We start from the raw sequence: 13,378 nt of genomic DNA on the forward strand, positions 1-13,378 counted from the left end.
GATATATTATAAAGTAGACTCTTAATCCGTAGATCAGTGAAGGTTCCCTGATCTACTGCGGGATTTCTCCCACGAAAGCACGTGTCAGAAAAGAGAAGATTGTCGCAGGAGACGTCTCCCAGTGCAGGTTTATGTGTCAAATAAGGAACTGAGACTGCACTATGTACAGGCGATGGAGCTGACAGTCAGCCTGGGTGACGTGTGTGTGTGTGTGAGAGAGTGTGTGTGCTTGCACTCAGAGTGGATCAAGGGTTCCCGTGGTTCATCTTCAAGCTCCAGTCAGGAGGAGCACTGAACTGGATTCACACTGATGACTGATCCCACACCTGCAAGACAAGAGCAGAGGAAGACCAGTTTAAATCCAACTTCAGAAGAGACAGTGTGTATTCATTATATCCTCTTGTACTATTAAATACAGTATGTGACTTAAGGTTTTGTGAGTGAATGTGGAAATCTAAAGAACATAATTTTGTTTAGGCCTCTACTTTTAATATGTACAGAAAGTTAAAACTAATTACTTCTAAAAAGATGCAAAGTCACTTCATTCTCTGAGTGACACTTTTACAAACTAGATTCCTCTGAATGCTCAAGTTCTCTGGGATTAATGCATGCTTGAGTAACTCCAGGCAGCAGTGTGAGTAAAGGTCCTTGACATTAACTCAGTGTGACAACTGGTCAGCTGAGAAGCAGAAACAAATAACACTGACACTTGTTGTGAGAATGCCACATCCTGTGTGATCAACACCACAGTCTACTGAAGAGAACAGAGCAGCTGAAAAATGAACTGCTGTTCAGGATGATGATCCAATATTACACAGTAATAATGTTTATTTTTGTTGCTTCCACACTTCTCTCATATTTTCTCACTTGTTCTGTGATATATTTAATAAAACTGAATACATATTTTATTGTATTTTTCATTCATCATGTTTATAGCTTTATTTTTTTATTGCAATCTCTTGCTTTGCTGTTCCTCAGACAGGAGTGTAGTCTAACATCTGAGGGGTCACAAGATGATTAACAAGACAGGAAAGAAGTAGAAAAACACCTTAAATATACACACTTTTTTTAGGAGTTTTATGTTTTAAACTGTTCATATGAAACAATCTTCACGCAGCTTGAAGACTCAACTTGTGTCAGTGAGTCACAGACACGCTTGCCTGGTTGTTAAGGTTGGAAACTGCTGGTCTAAACCACAAATATAAAGATGATTCATATCAGTAAAGTAAACCTCTGAAGTGTTAAACATCTCCACCAGCATGTTACTGTTACACTACCTTGTTAACAGGGGCGAGCTGTGTTCGCACAGACCCGGCATGGAGTCGGGTGCTGTCCCCGAATCTCCCAGGGGACCTCTCCCTGCGGCTGTCCAGCACCCTGCCGGGTGACTTCTCCCGGTCCAGCGGTCGGGCCGGAGACTTGTCCCGTCTGAATTCGGTGCGGCCCTCCCTGTAGCGGTGTGGGGTGCTAGGCTCTCGATGCAGGCCGTCATGACTGCCGGGACCCGAGGTCAGACGCTTGGTAATGTGCTCTGTGTAGGTGGGCGGGCCCCGCTTACTGGGACTACTGTAGGACACACAGCAGAGAGCAGCGTGTCAGCAGGGCTCATTTGAATTTGGGATTTGGTGCTGCTTAGAGTGGTTAACATCATTTTATACCCATTAATATTCACTTGTCCTGTATTTTAAATAAAAACAGATTTGATTCCAACAAGTAACAGTCGTCATATTGTGGGTGACTCAGCTTGAATAATGACAGCATCCATAAAGGTTCATCACCACAAATTGTCAAATATCAAGAGGAAGAACATTTCATATCCTGGTGTAAGTTCAGGTATAAACTCTGCAGCTGGGCAGCTGTAAAAGAGAAGCTGTGGTGGTAAATCTCACTGTAAGAATGGATCAACAGGTCTAAATCCTGATTTTGACTGTATTCATCCTGGAACAGCAGATGGCGCTGTTGGCTTATCTTAAAACTGCACAATTATTTCTTTCCTATAGTTAAGTTTCTTCCTATGAAATAAAAGAGCACAGAAAGTTCAGAATAAATGGACATGAAGTTATTTGTTTTTGTAAAGCCACCTCAAATGTTTTCATACCAACATTCATTGAAATTCTGCAGTTTTTCCTCTTTCGCTGTATTTTATTACTCAATCTAAAATAAGGAGATGAAACGTGATGGAGGAGCTGACCCTCGGCTGGATCCGTTCCTCTGCAGCTCTCCAGACTCTCTGATCAGACTTCCCTTACAGCAGATGACCCGCAGTTTGTTCTGGTAAGAGGAGGCCAGGTAGATGGCCCCGGAGGAGATGGCGGGGCCCAGGTAGCGAGGACTGGGGATGTCCAGGTGGGCCAGCACTGTGGGACTAGAAGCAGGGATAGGGATGTGAGAGATTCAGCTTAAAAAAACAACAACCATCAAAGTGTTTAAAGCGTGTCTCACCCCAGAGCGGTGTGTCCCTGAACCTCGATGACATCCAGGGAGTTGAAGTAGGTGACAAACAGGTAGGGTTCTCTGTAGGCTGCAGCAGAGCACATTACAGAGCTGACACAGCCTGCTGGTGTTACTCTACATGTAATCATGCAGCATTATAGAAGCTACAGTGTATTTACCAAAGGACAAAGGCAGACGGCTCCACTTGATCTCCTCGGTGCGGCTCCTCCGACCGTACGTGTCCACAAACACTCCAAACTCTGCAACAACAACAACAACAACAACAACAAAGCTCACTACACACTCCTGGTGTGTATCTCACCTCATAACGGGGGGAGAAGTGGTCCTGAGCTCACCGTGGAAACACAGCAGGTATTCCTCCTTCTGCATGCTGCTGGCCACCTGCATGATGGCGATGGGGAAGCTGTGGGACGAGGCGGCAAACACTGCAGAAGCCAGGGACACGTCATTTTTATCCAAGAACTCTGCAGGGGAGCACACAGGAGACCTGGTTTAAGTTCTCTGACACCTCCATGTTACGTGAATGTCCATAAAATCTGTCTGAGTCCTCACCCTCAAGCACAAACTGCTTCATCTCGATCTCGTAGAATTTGTTGGTGCCAATGATGATGCTGTAGCTGGTCAGATGGATGCAGCTGCAGGGCTCCAGAGTTTCAATCTCCTATGAGATGAAGAATGAAGAATGTGAGTCCAGCAGCTTTAAATATGCAGAGTAATGTGTAGATGTGGAGCTAACGGGTCGTATCCACCTTACGAATGCAGTACTTGTTGAGATTGTCGTTGTAGCGCAGGATGGTTATCTTGTTCGGCATTGCAGCGCATATACACGGCCCGTTGTCTATCTGTAAAAGAGAACACACACACACACACACACACACACACACACACTGTCACTGTGAAGTCATGACACACACACACACACTTCGTCTCAAGTGTCACAGAGGAGAAGAAGACGTACTCTCCCAGCAGCAAACAGATGGCAGCCTTTCACCGTCTCAAAGATGTAGGGGGCCAACTCAGACTGGTTGGGCAGGTGGGACTGGGCCAGTGACTGCTTCACCCTCTTGATCTCCACCAGGCACAAAGCTCTCTCATCCCCTACGATACACACACACACACACATTACACACAAGTGGTCTCATGCTCTGCTGCTCACTGGACTGTTATCATCGAGTGAAAAGGACTAAATTTGAGGCTCTCACCGACAATCATCAGCAGTTTCTCCTGCTCTTTGATGATGTGGATCTGAAAGACTGATCCCAGGCCAGGGATGTGAGTCAGGGAGTTCTTGATAACGTTCAGGGCGTACAGACCCTCTTCAGAGCCCACCAGAACTATCTGCGGACCGGGCAGGTGAACACGCAAGTTTCACATTACGCGTTCATACAGAAACACATGACGTTACTTCAGTGTGATGAACAGCATGTACCTGGTCTGTGAGAGGGAGGGTGCAGTTAATATCCAGCCTGTCATCTCCCTCCAGCTTTAGGAGAGAGTTTCCTAGTAGCTTCTGAAAGAGCGGAGAAGAAGAAGAAAGGGTCAGCGGGGTCACAACTGCCACGTGACCTCAGGGGGGAGGCAGCAGAGGAACACAACAGAGAGGAGGCTGCAGGACTGTGCAGGTTAACACGTGTCAGAGGTATGGGACCAAGTCACAAGTCAGAGTTCAGTCAGTCCTCTAGTTGGCCTGACATGGGTAAAGCAAAGTGAAGTGAGAGGAGTCAATATTTTTTGTTAATCAGATCTAAAATTCTACATATACTCTTACATATAGTAGAGTAAATGATGCAGTAGGAGTGTAAGAGCTGTAAGATTTCTATGCTTTCTAGGGTTTTCTTTCTAGGGTTTTCTATGATATCTATGATTTCTAATTTCTAGGGGACAGTGTCTGTTAATCAACTCAGATAATAAACTCTGAAACAGCAGTAATGCATAATAAAGCTGCAATAAATACACAAAAACACAATACAATCAGCTATGTTTAAAACACTGTAAATCAATCACTTTCATTTATGATGCATCTCTCTCTCCCTTGTTTCCTGTCCTCTCTCTACTGGCAGTGTCTAATGCTTGGTTAGTCTTGTTGCAGCTGCCAGCCCTGTCTTTCCACATAGAGTTGGACTTTAATAATGGCCGTCAATAATACAATGTTTCATATCATTTCATTACTTGCAGTGTGTGGTCAGTTGTGAAAAATAAACAATAATGAGGTGACATGTCTGGTTGGAGCTACTTCTGACAGAACACTGCACTGCTCACTTTACTTCTTATCTCTTACTTTATTCCATCTACTTTGACTTATTATGCCTATTGTGTAGATGTTCTTTATTTCATTATATATGTTATTTATGTATTTACATGGCTGGGATTCCTTGATTACAATCATGGCTTGAAATCCTTGATTACACTCTTCACATAGGACATTTTTAATTATATTGATTATATCTGATTATATCCTATTTTTGCAGAGAACCGCACGGTTGCATGACATGTGCAGCCCATGTGTGGCTCTGTGGCTGCACTAATCTGTTAACAGAGTGAGATTTTTAAAAAGGGGGATCTGCAACACACACACACACACACACACACACACACACACACACACAGTTGATGCATGCTGTGTGTCCCAGCCCTAATAAATACATAAAATGCCCCCCAAATGACCTAAAAAGCCAAAAAATACTGTCAGCTTGATGTTTGTCTGTTTCTGTCCTGTGTCTCACAGCTGAGTCATGTGACTTGTGTCCCAGTCTCTACAGAGTGTGCAGAGGGGGCAGCAGGGGGTAAAAACACAGACGAGTACACAGGCAGGTAGAACTCTGCTGTCTGATCTCTGGTCCTCTGGAGGACAGCTGAGGAGGATCAACCCAAAGATGGTGAGACATCTTGGGTGAGAATTAGTGTAGAGCGGTCAGACACAGGGGAGAGATTAATTTAATTACAACAACACAGTGTTTGAGTAGAATGTCACGGTGCTGCAGTCAGAGCACAGTGAGAGTGAGGAGTGGTCACAGCAGGTGAGGTGAGGTGAGAGCAGGAGGGGGGAGGGGAGGGGAGGGAAGGAGAGGGGATGAACAACCAACACACAGTGACAGACACATGCACTAGTTAGTACGTGCCTCATGAATGCAGGTGTGTGTGTGTGTGTGTGTGTGTGTGTGTATGTATGTGTGTGTGTGTGTGTGTGTGTGTGTGTGTGTGTGTGTGTGTGTGTGTGTGTGTGTGTGTGTGTGTGTGTGTGTGTGTCAGTAAGTGTTGTGTCTGTATGTCTGTAACTGTTTACCTGGACCAGAGGAGACAGAACCATTTGTCTTTTGGACACAGCAGCCTATGTGTGCAATGAAACCCAGTGGAATGGGCAGAATCGAGCAAATCAACAAAACGTGCCCATATACCGGACATACAGTGTGAGCATGATGAAAAAGCAACAAACAGGAGTGAGAAAGACAAAGAGAGAGAGAGAGAGAGAAAAAGAGAGAGAGAGGAGAGAAAGAGAAGAGGAGAGAAGAAGGGGACAATTAACGACACATAGAAGTGAAACGCGGGAAGGGGGGTTATCCATAATAAAACTCTAAACCTTTAAATGAAATATTCAGGAGTAAAAGAGGGTAAATCAGTGCTCATGAATAGCCCCCGTGCACTTAAAAACAGCAGGGTTTACGAGCGCGGCCGCAGACAAGGCACTTTATCTGTGACCGTGCTCGTAACGGTTTATGGTTTGAGTCAGCAGAAGTCGAGAGGACACAGAAGCGCCCCTGATTTGCCCCTCGGCTGCTCCGGAGATACTCACTGCGTCGGCCTCGGCCTTCTCCCGAGACGCTCGCCCCCCCGCCACCACCGACTCCATCACAGCCACCCAGCGCTGTTTGTCTGGGAAACTGGGAGCCATAAAGTAAACACACTGTCCAGGCCAGCAGGGGGCGTGACAACGGGACTCCAGCTTCAGGACGTAGGGAACATCTGACACACAGGGGGGGGGGGGGGGGGGGGGTGGAGGTGGGGGGACAGAGGTAAGGACATAAAAATGCTTCTTTTAAAAAGGTAACTTAAAGTGAAAGCAGAACATGCTCTGTGGAACCTGTATCTACCCTGAGAAGGATGTTTAAGGACTATAAAACACCAGAAATATGAAGTCATTCTGAGGGAAAGTTACAGATGAAGGAGATAGGACTAGAATGTTCTGTGTATACCTGACTTTGCAGTGTTAGGTAGCTCAGATGCCCCCACTGCTCCATAAACCTCCACCTCTCCGTCTGACAGACACAGGTCGAACTCCTCCAGAGGCTTCACTGAATCTGAGTAACACATGCAGAACAGCTGCATTAAAAACTGATCAACTCTGGAGGATAAATGAATGATGGTGTTTCTATCACACAGGTAAAACACTCCGGTGACCTTCTCTGGGCTCGATCTCATAGATGGAGACTTTGGTCCCGTCCAGGACCACGTATTTCCTCTCCCAGCCCTGGCCTCGCTTCCCGTTCCTGCCAAACACATGAGGTGTTACTACGAAGCTTCCATGATGAAAAGTTATCCAGGAAAATGCTTTTATTTAAACTGGTTTAAGTAGCAGATGGACGAATTTTGACAGATCGTACATAACAGATAGTGCCAGTGAGGGTTCGTGTGCGCTAACATCAGGCTGCTGATCCGTGGGAGGAGATGACACAGCTTCACAGGGAGGGGGCACACCACAGAAACTTTCTTGCTTTAGACAAACACACTAATGGCTAAGTTTTTTGGAGCATATGATTCACATCATTTCCATCCTCATCAAATCATTCTGTGTGGAAACTGCTCCATTTGTTCTGTTTCTCCACTCATTTGTTCACGCTTTTCCTCTTTTCATTTATCACCCATTTACATGGCAACCATCCAGCACATGAATAGTTAAGACTGACTGTGAGAAAGAAGCTAAAACAACTGCAGTGTCAGCATGTTTTTATCTAACCTGGGCTGTTTCATCCAGCCCTCCAGGTGCATGTGTCCGCTAGCTTCTTTGAGCTGCTGGCCTGCAGAGCTGCTTTTGTCCCGGCACAGGCCCTCAGACAGATGCAGGGAGCAGTCGCTGGACATGCCGCACGTGGCTGGAAGGCAGGGGGAGCATTTTGGGTGGCACAGAGCGTGACACTCTGAAGGAGAGAGAACAGTTATATAGAGAGCAGATTGTGTCTCCTCTCTTCAGCAGCACAAATGAAAGGAGGGTGTAAATAAAAGATATGATATGTTAATGACAATTTAGGTAACTAACTCCAGTATGGCTGCTGTTTTTTTATTATTTTGGGTGTGTGGAGCGAGCAAACAGAAACCAGTATTTTTGATTTTTAGTGCTTGTCAGTTAAACATCTCTGAACTTAACATTTTTACATGTTACTTTTGTACTTCTGAGAAAATGAAAGTTTAAATTACTGGACTGAATGTAGTGTTATAACAATAGGAGTAAATAGAAAGATGTAGCAGTTGCAGCCGTCTCTCAAAAAAAAAGATACTTTAATTTTATATCCAAAATTAGAATTTCATTCTATAAAAAAAGAAATGACATAATCGAAACAATTAAATGAAAGCGCTCAAATTAAATGTTACTTATGTAAATGAGAATAACTACTGTGTTATCTTTATTTAGATTACATAAAGGTCATGTGGATCATTTGCTTGCAGGCTGTCCTCGTGAATATTTTAATCTTTGACTCACCGAGACAGGTAGCGGCTTGACGGCCAAAGTGCACAGTATCCAGGCACACGGTGCACTTGGCGGCTCTCATGTTGAGTCCCACTGTGAAGCGGTGAGGGGTGTTGTGGTGCACCCTCTCTCTCTCCCTCTCTCTGTCTCTCTGACTGTCTTTCAAACGACGGCTGTACTCTGGATACAGTCAGGGAACAGAGTGAGTGAGGGTCCGGCATGTCTTACATCTGTCAGGTACATCCATCATTTCAAGCCCTCAGTGCACCATGCCATACCAGCTATGAAATCGGTTCAACAAAAGGATAATTTTAGCGGAATGCATCGGCGAGTACGCAAAAAAAAAAAAAAAAATTAAAAAAGAATGTTAATTAAATCCATCTCTTTGTGCAAAATCACAACTTTGTGCATTTTAAAGACATTATTCAGTCAATATTAAGCTTCCCATTGTGTGTCCGAGTTTACACACATATTTTCCATACAATTGTTACACTACAAAATATCGCAATTAATTATATTTCATTGCTGTTTTTTAATTAGTTCTATGTTTATGCTGCCACTTTTATAATCCTGTCCTTATAGCGTGTAACTTTACTTTTTCTTTAGTTTAGTTTATTTTGCACAAATTAAAATGTACACAAAAAAATGACAAAGACCACATAAAGCCTGAATGAGCTTATTTGAAGCCTCCACCTACAAAATATTTAACAGTGTTACAGAAAATAATCTTATAGTATCGTGTTACAACCTCCAAGATCTACATCAGGTTACAATGATATAAAATTAAGATCAGAATCATCCCATCTTAACTTTATTGTTGTAACCTCAACTGCATTGTGATTAGAAATAAGGTGACTGAATAATACCTTTAGTTTTTGGAGTGTGGATTCAATAGGTGACACAGCATTTAGTGCATTGCACAGAGTTTTATCAGACGGTGCATCTCTGTTAGTCTATGAGGTCGGGAGGTGGGATTGTAAGTGGGTTAAAGAGCAGAGCAGACTTCTGAAAATCAGATTGGCTAAGCTTCAGCAACCAAGATAGAAAATGCTTCAGATTTCTAAAGCTGTGCACTGAAAAAAAGGAGGAAATGTACTTGGAAGATTTCTCAGCCTCGCCTGACAGCCTGGTGGGATCTGACATTTTATACAGAGTGCAGAGCTTTTAAAATCTGGCCTTTTTTTTGAGGAATGGATGAGGCAAAAAGGAGAAAGAGAGATAAGAGACCAAACTGCGGAAACCAGGAGTTTGGGCGACTTACTTTCAAAAGTGACCCTCCTTCTCTCTGAAAGGTGTGTGAAAGAAAAGGGATAGTAAGAGCTCCATTAAATGATCCTTGGTGAGTGAGATTATATGTATGTATGTGTGTGTGTGTGTGTGTGTGTGTGTGTGTGTGTGTGTGTGTGTGTGTGTGTGTGTGTGTGTGTGTGTGTGTGTGTGTGTGTGTGTGTGTGTGTGCAGGTAAGGGCCAGTAGGTGTTGAGTATGTAGTATGCCTGCATGTATGAATCTGTTTAAGTGAAGCTGCTAAGCTACATCATACCCTCACTCACCTTCAGGTGTTGCCGCGTCCTTCCTGCGTCCAGAGTTAGAGGGTGCCAGGCTGGTTGGGCCCTGCTGGTGCTCAGGAGACTTCACCATGGCAGACATAATCATCTGCTGGCGTGCTGCGGCTGGGTTTGCAGAGTTACCGTGATCCTTATACTGAGAGGCTGGGGTTGGAATAATATATTAACTGAGCTTATATCACTGCTCACAACACTGCTGTATGTTTATTTTAACAATCAGTCAGACTGGTCTCACCTTCCTCTCTCAGAGATCGCAGCTCCGCTCTCATTTTCTGCAAAGCCTCTTCAAGCTCGGAGCAGCGAGAACGCTCTTTGTCCAGAGCTGACTTCATGTCACTGTACTGCAGAGGCACCGGCTGGATGGGGGGCACAGGTGAAACCTGACCCTGACTCTGACCCTGGGCCTGGGCTTGGGCCTGAGCAGCCATGGCAGCCAACAGGTCCTCTCGACGACGCCCAAACAAACCCTGGGTCACACAAACAATACAGATACACACAGAAAAAAACACATGTGACAGATATGAGAGTCAGGTAGATTGCTAGAAAGACAAGAAACACTTATTTTAAACCATTTCTCTGCTCCTTATTTTAAACAATTTCTCTGCTCCTTATTTTAAACAATTTCTCTGCTCCTTATTTTCCCATTTATTCTGATTCTAACTCAGTTTCTATGTGATGACAAAACGACTACAACTCCTGAGTATGCAAGAGGCTGGTGGAAGTTATAATGACAGTTTATGTATAAAGTGACTCATCCGTGGCTGCCCCGAATGTAACCCTTGTAATAAAGTAATTATCAGACTATGTCATTAATTCCCTAAATACATTTCTTAAACACAGTCTAAAAGAAACTCATTAATTGTTTTTCTTCTAGCTCTGGAATCCAGAAGTACATTAATGTATTCAGTCCAATGAATTTCACAATAACTTACCTGACGTTATCTTTATATATCAGCCTGAATTAATAATACTTCCATTCAGATATTTGATTCTTTTCTTCATAGAATTTATTTTTGGATATTCAATTTCTTTTTCTTCTTCCATATTTAAATACTTTTTAGCTGGTTCTGAACATTTCATTTAGTTTGAGTATGATGCAAGCTGACACTGGTTGTGCAGGGTGAATATGATAATATCATCATCTACTGATGATATTACTGTTCCCTGTCTAATGTCCTCTGTGTAGGACAAATTAGGAATTATTCCTATTAAATATCCCATCTGACCTTTTTCTTCTTGGAGCCACCGTGGGCCTGGGCCTGCAGGAAGTCAATGAGCTTGGTTTGCTGGGTGATGGTCCCCTCCATTTTCACCTTCTCATGGGAGTACACAGCCTGCAGGTGGAGCTAAGTGAACATCACTACTGCCATGAATTTCTCCTCAAGTACAACAGTTCACACAGAGAGGGGTGACAGTGGGACAGAGAGATGGGGAGGGTGCATACTCTAGACAAAGTGTGGAGGGCATGTGTGTGTGTGTGTGTGTGTGTGTGTTGTTGTTGTTGTTGAATCAAAGTGTCTTTTTCACTATTAAAACAAAGTGGCAGAACAGAAGGGGAGAAACGAGACTGGAAATGACAGAAAGATTTGCTCCAAATCCAGCATGGGAACATGTGCCTGCGCTGACATGAAGAATGAATCTCAACCCCCTCATAATCTCTGAGTATGTATATTTTCTGTGGATAAACATGAGTTGATAGATGTGTATGTATATGTATATGTATGTGTGTGTAGGAGCACCTGGATGTTCTCCAGCTGATACTCCAGGTCAGTCCTCTCAGTTTTCAGCAGGTCAGTTTGGTCCAGAGCATCCTGCAGCCCCTGAGTCAGGCGGAAGATGTGGGTCTTCTGAGCGTCCATCTGCTGCTGCAGTTTCTCTTGCTATGAAGGAAAAACAGCTGTTACATCTGGATGCTGTGACTTCTACACTTGTGCTTCCAGAACAGCACATCAGAAAGATTTGGCATTTGTTACTGTTATTTACAGTAACAAACATAACAGTTTAACATGTGCACATAATCCATGAAACAAAACTTTAAAGAACAATGGTAAACTGTACATGTGTGAAAATATTTAAAAGTACCTCATCCAGCAGCCTCTGTTTCAGATCCCTCTCACTCTCCAGCTTTTGCTGCAGACTGCGGGCGTTCATCTCCAGCATGGCGTGCTTCTTCTCCAGATCATTCAACTGAGAACAGAGAGCAGGGAGAGTCTGCTGTCACTACATCTGCTAACTTCACATAGTAAAATACTTACTCAACAGTGTGGGGAAATGCTCACAGTGTCAGCGAGGCTCTCAGCTTTGAGTTTCTGGTCTTTGAGGGCCTGCTGCAGGGCCAGGATCTCAGCTTTGTGCTCCTTAACTGCCTGTTCCACAGCCTGACGAGACTCTGAGCTGCGCTGCTCTGCACGGAGCCTGAAGCATACAGCAAACCTTTGTTTATACTTTATACTGGTTATTTAGAGTCTTTAAGAGCATCCTCTTCCAGATCAACTGTTATATTTTTGATATTTTTGTCACTTGCATACAGATGGTATATGAATCAAATGAAAGAAATTCAGTCTCATGTATCAGTATGTTTTCTTGTATTTCTACACTCTATGAAAAGAAAGGAGAGGTTTAAAGATTAGAGTTAAAGAAAAATACAACTATCTTCCTCTCTCTTGCACTCCTGGTGTGGTTGAGTGATGGTGCTTTTTGTGTATCCAATATTCCTCAACCTGCATTGCCTACATCTACTCAGAAAAATAATTCCATATATTTCCCAGAATACCTTTTGGCGAACCCTAGAGAATATGCCAAAACCTGTTGCACTCAGTGTGTGTAGGCGGAGGGAGCCAGATCCAACACTGATAGCAACAACAACATTTTGAGCAAAAAGCGTTTTTTAGCAGTCGAGAAAAACACATTTATAACCCTCCCAAAGTAACATGTCTAATGGTTAAATTGGAGCTACTAAACCTATGTCTCTTTTTAGTACATTAATCTAAATTGTAGCTACATTGAAATTGTAAGCCTGACTAGGTTTGGCTTGTTAACTCTGCTAACAAGAAAAACTACATGCAAGGCAAACTTTACACAAGTTTAGAGGCCAATTTAGTCAATTAATGTCCACACAGTTACAGCAATACAGTGTGTGTGCATGTGTGTGTGAGTGTGTTTGTGTGTGTGCTTTGACCTGTTCTGTTTTTCAGTGTCTAGCAGTCTCTGGATCTCTCTGCTTCTCCTCTCAGCCTGGTTCTTCTCCTCCTCCAGTGTCGCCCTCCAGGCATCCCACTGTCTCTCCTTCTCCAGCAGCTCATCGTTCATGGTCTCCAGCTCTAGAACTTGCTCCTCCATCATGGTGCATGTGGTCTTCAGTGTCTCAAGGTTCTGGTGCGAAACAGGATTTAGATTTGCAGTTAGGTATCCAAACTGTGCCAAACAGGACATGACTCCTAAAGTTGTGTCCTAAAGTGCTTCATTCTTTGATAAAAAAGTGAAAAAATTAGCGATAAAGAGAGAAAAGTTAAATATCCTGTATTGTGAGTAATGCAGTGTATATACTGTACAGTGTATATACAGTATTCAAAATGTAACTTAAGTAAAAGTACCTCAAGTACCAAAAGTAGAAAAAGTTCTTAAGATGCAGGAAAACAGCCCTATATTATACCTCAATTTTAATGTTGTAGCTGGTC

At 43.5% G+C, this 13,378-nt stretch overlaps 1 protein-coding gene across 1 annotated transcript in view; it reads right to left on the reverse strand.

Annotated features, from left to right (window-relative positions):
- Window positions 1-224: 224 nt before the first annotated feature.
- LOC128364974 (citron Rho-interacting kinase) overlaps window positions 225-13,378 on the reverse strand; it is a 33,711-nt gene continuing 20,557 nt past the window's right edge. Inside the window, exons 16-40 of the mRNA XM_053325592.1 lie at window positions 12,880-13,073; window positions 11,981-12,116; window positions 11,784-11,888; window positions 11,441-11,581; window positions 10,928-11,035; window positions 9,937-10,168; window positions 9,687-9,845; window positions 9,396-9,419; window positions 8,147-8,314; window positions 7,406-7,586; window positions 6,850-6,938; window positions 6,645-6,749; window positions 6,245-6,414; window positions 5,738-5,782; window positions 3,884-3,964; window positions 3,657-3,792; window positions 3,413-3,552; window positions 3,204-3,296; window positions 3,007-3,115; window positions 2,790-2,918; window positions 2,613-2,693; window positions 2,443-2,521; window positions 2,192-2,365; window positions 1,278-1,563; window positions 225-326 (exon numbers count right to left, since the gene is read on the reverse strand). Coding sequence (XP_053181567.1) covers window positions 303-326; window positions 1,278-1,563; window positions 2,192-2,365; window positions 2,443-2,521; window positions 2,613-2,693; window positions 2,790-2,918; window positions 3,007-3,115; window positions 3,204-3,296; window positions 3,413-3,552; window positions 3,657-3,792; window positions 3,884-3,964; window positions 5,738-5,782; window positions 6,245-6,414; window positions 6,645-6,749; window positions 6,850-6,938; window positions 7,406-7,586; window positions 8,147-8,314; window positions 9,396-9,419; window positions 9,687-9,845; window positions 9,937-10,168; window positions 10,928-11,035; window positions 11,441-11,581; window positions 11,784-11,888; window positions 11,981-12,116; window positions 12,880-13,073 — 3,189 coding nt within the window. The 3' untranslated portion in view covers window positions 225-302. The remainder of the gene's footprint in view (window positions 327-1,277; window positions 1,564-2,191; window positions 2,366-2,442; window positions 2,522-2,612; window positions 2,694-2,789; window positions 2,919-3,006; window positions 3,116-3,203; window positions 3,297-3,412; window positions 3,553-3,656; window positions 3,793-3,883; window positions 3,965-5,737; window positions 5,783-6,244; window positions 6,415-6,644; window positions 6,750-6,849; window positions 6,939-7,405; window positions 7,587-8,146; window positions 8,315-9,395; window positions 9,420-9,686; window positions 9,846-9,936; window positions 10,169-10,927; window positions 11,036-11,440; window positions 11,582-11,783; window positions 11,889-11,980; window positions 12,117-12,879; window positions 13,074-13,378) is intronic.

Source organism: Scomber japonicus, chromosome 9 (genome assembly GCF_027409825.1).
Source record: "Scomber japonicus isolate fScoJap1 chromosome 9, fScoJap1.pri, whole genome shotgun sequence".
NCBI lineage: Eukaryota > Metazoa > Chordata > Actinopteri > Scombriformes > Scombridae > Scomber > Scomber japonicus.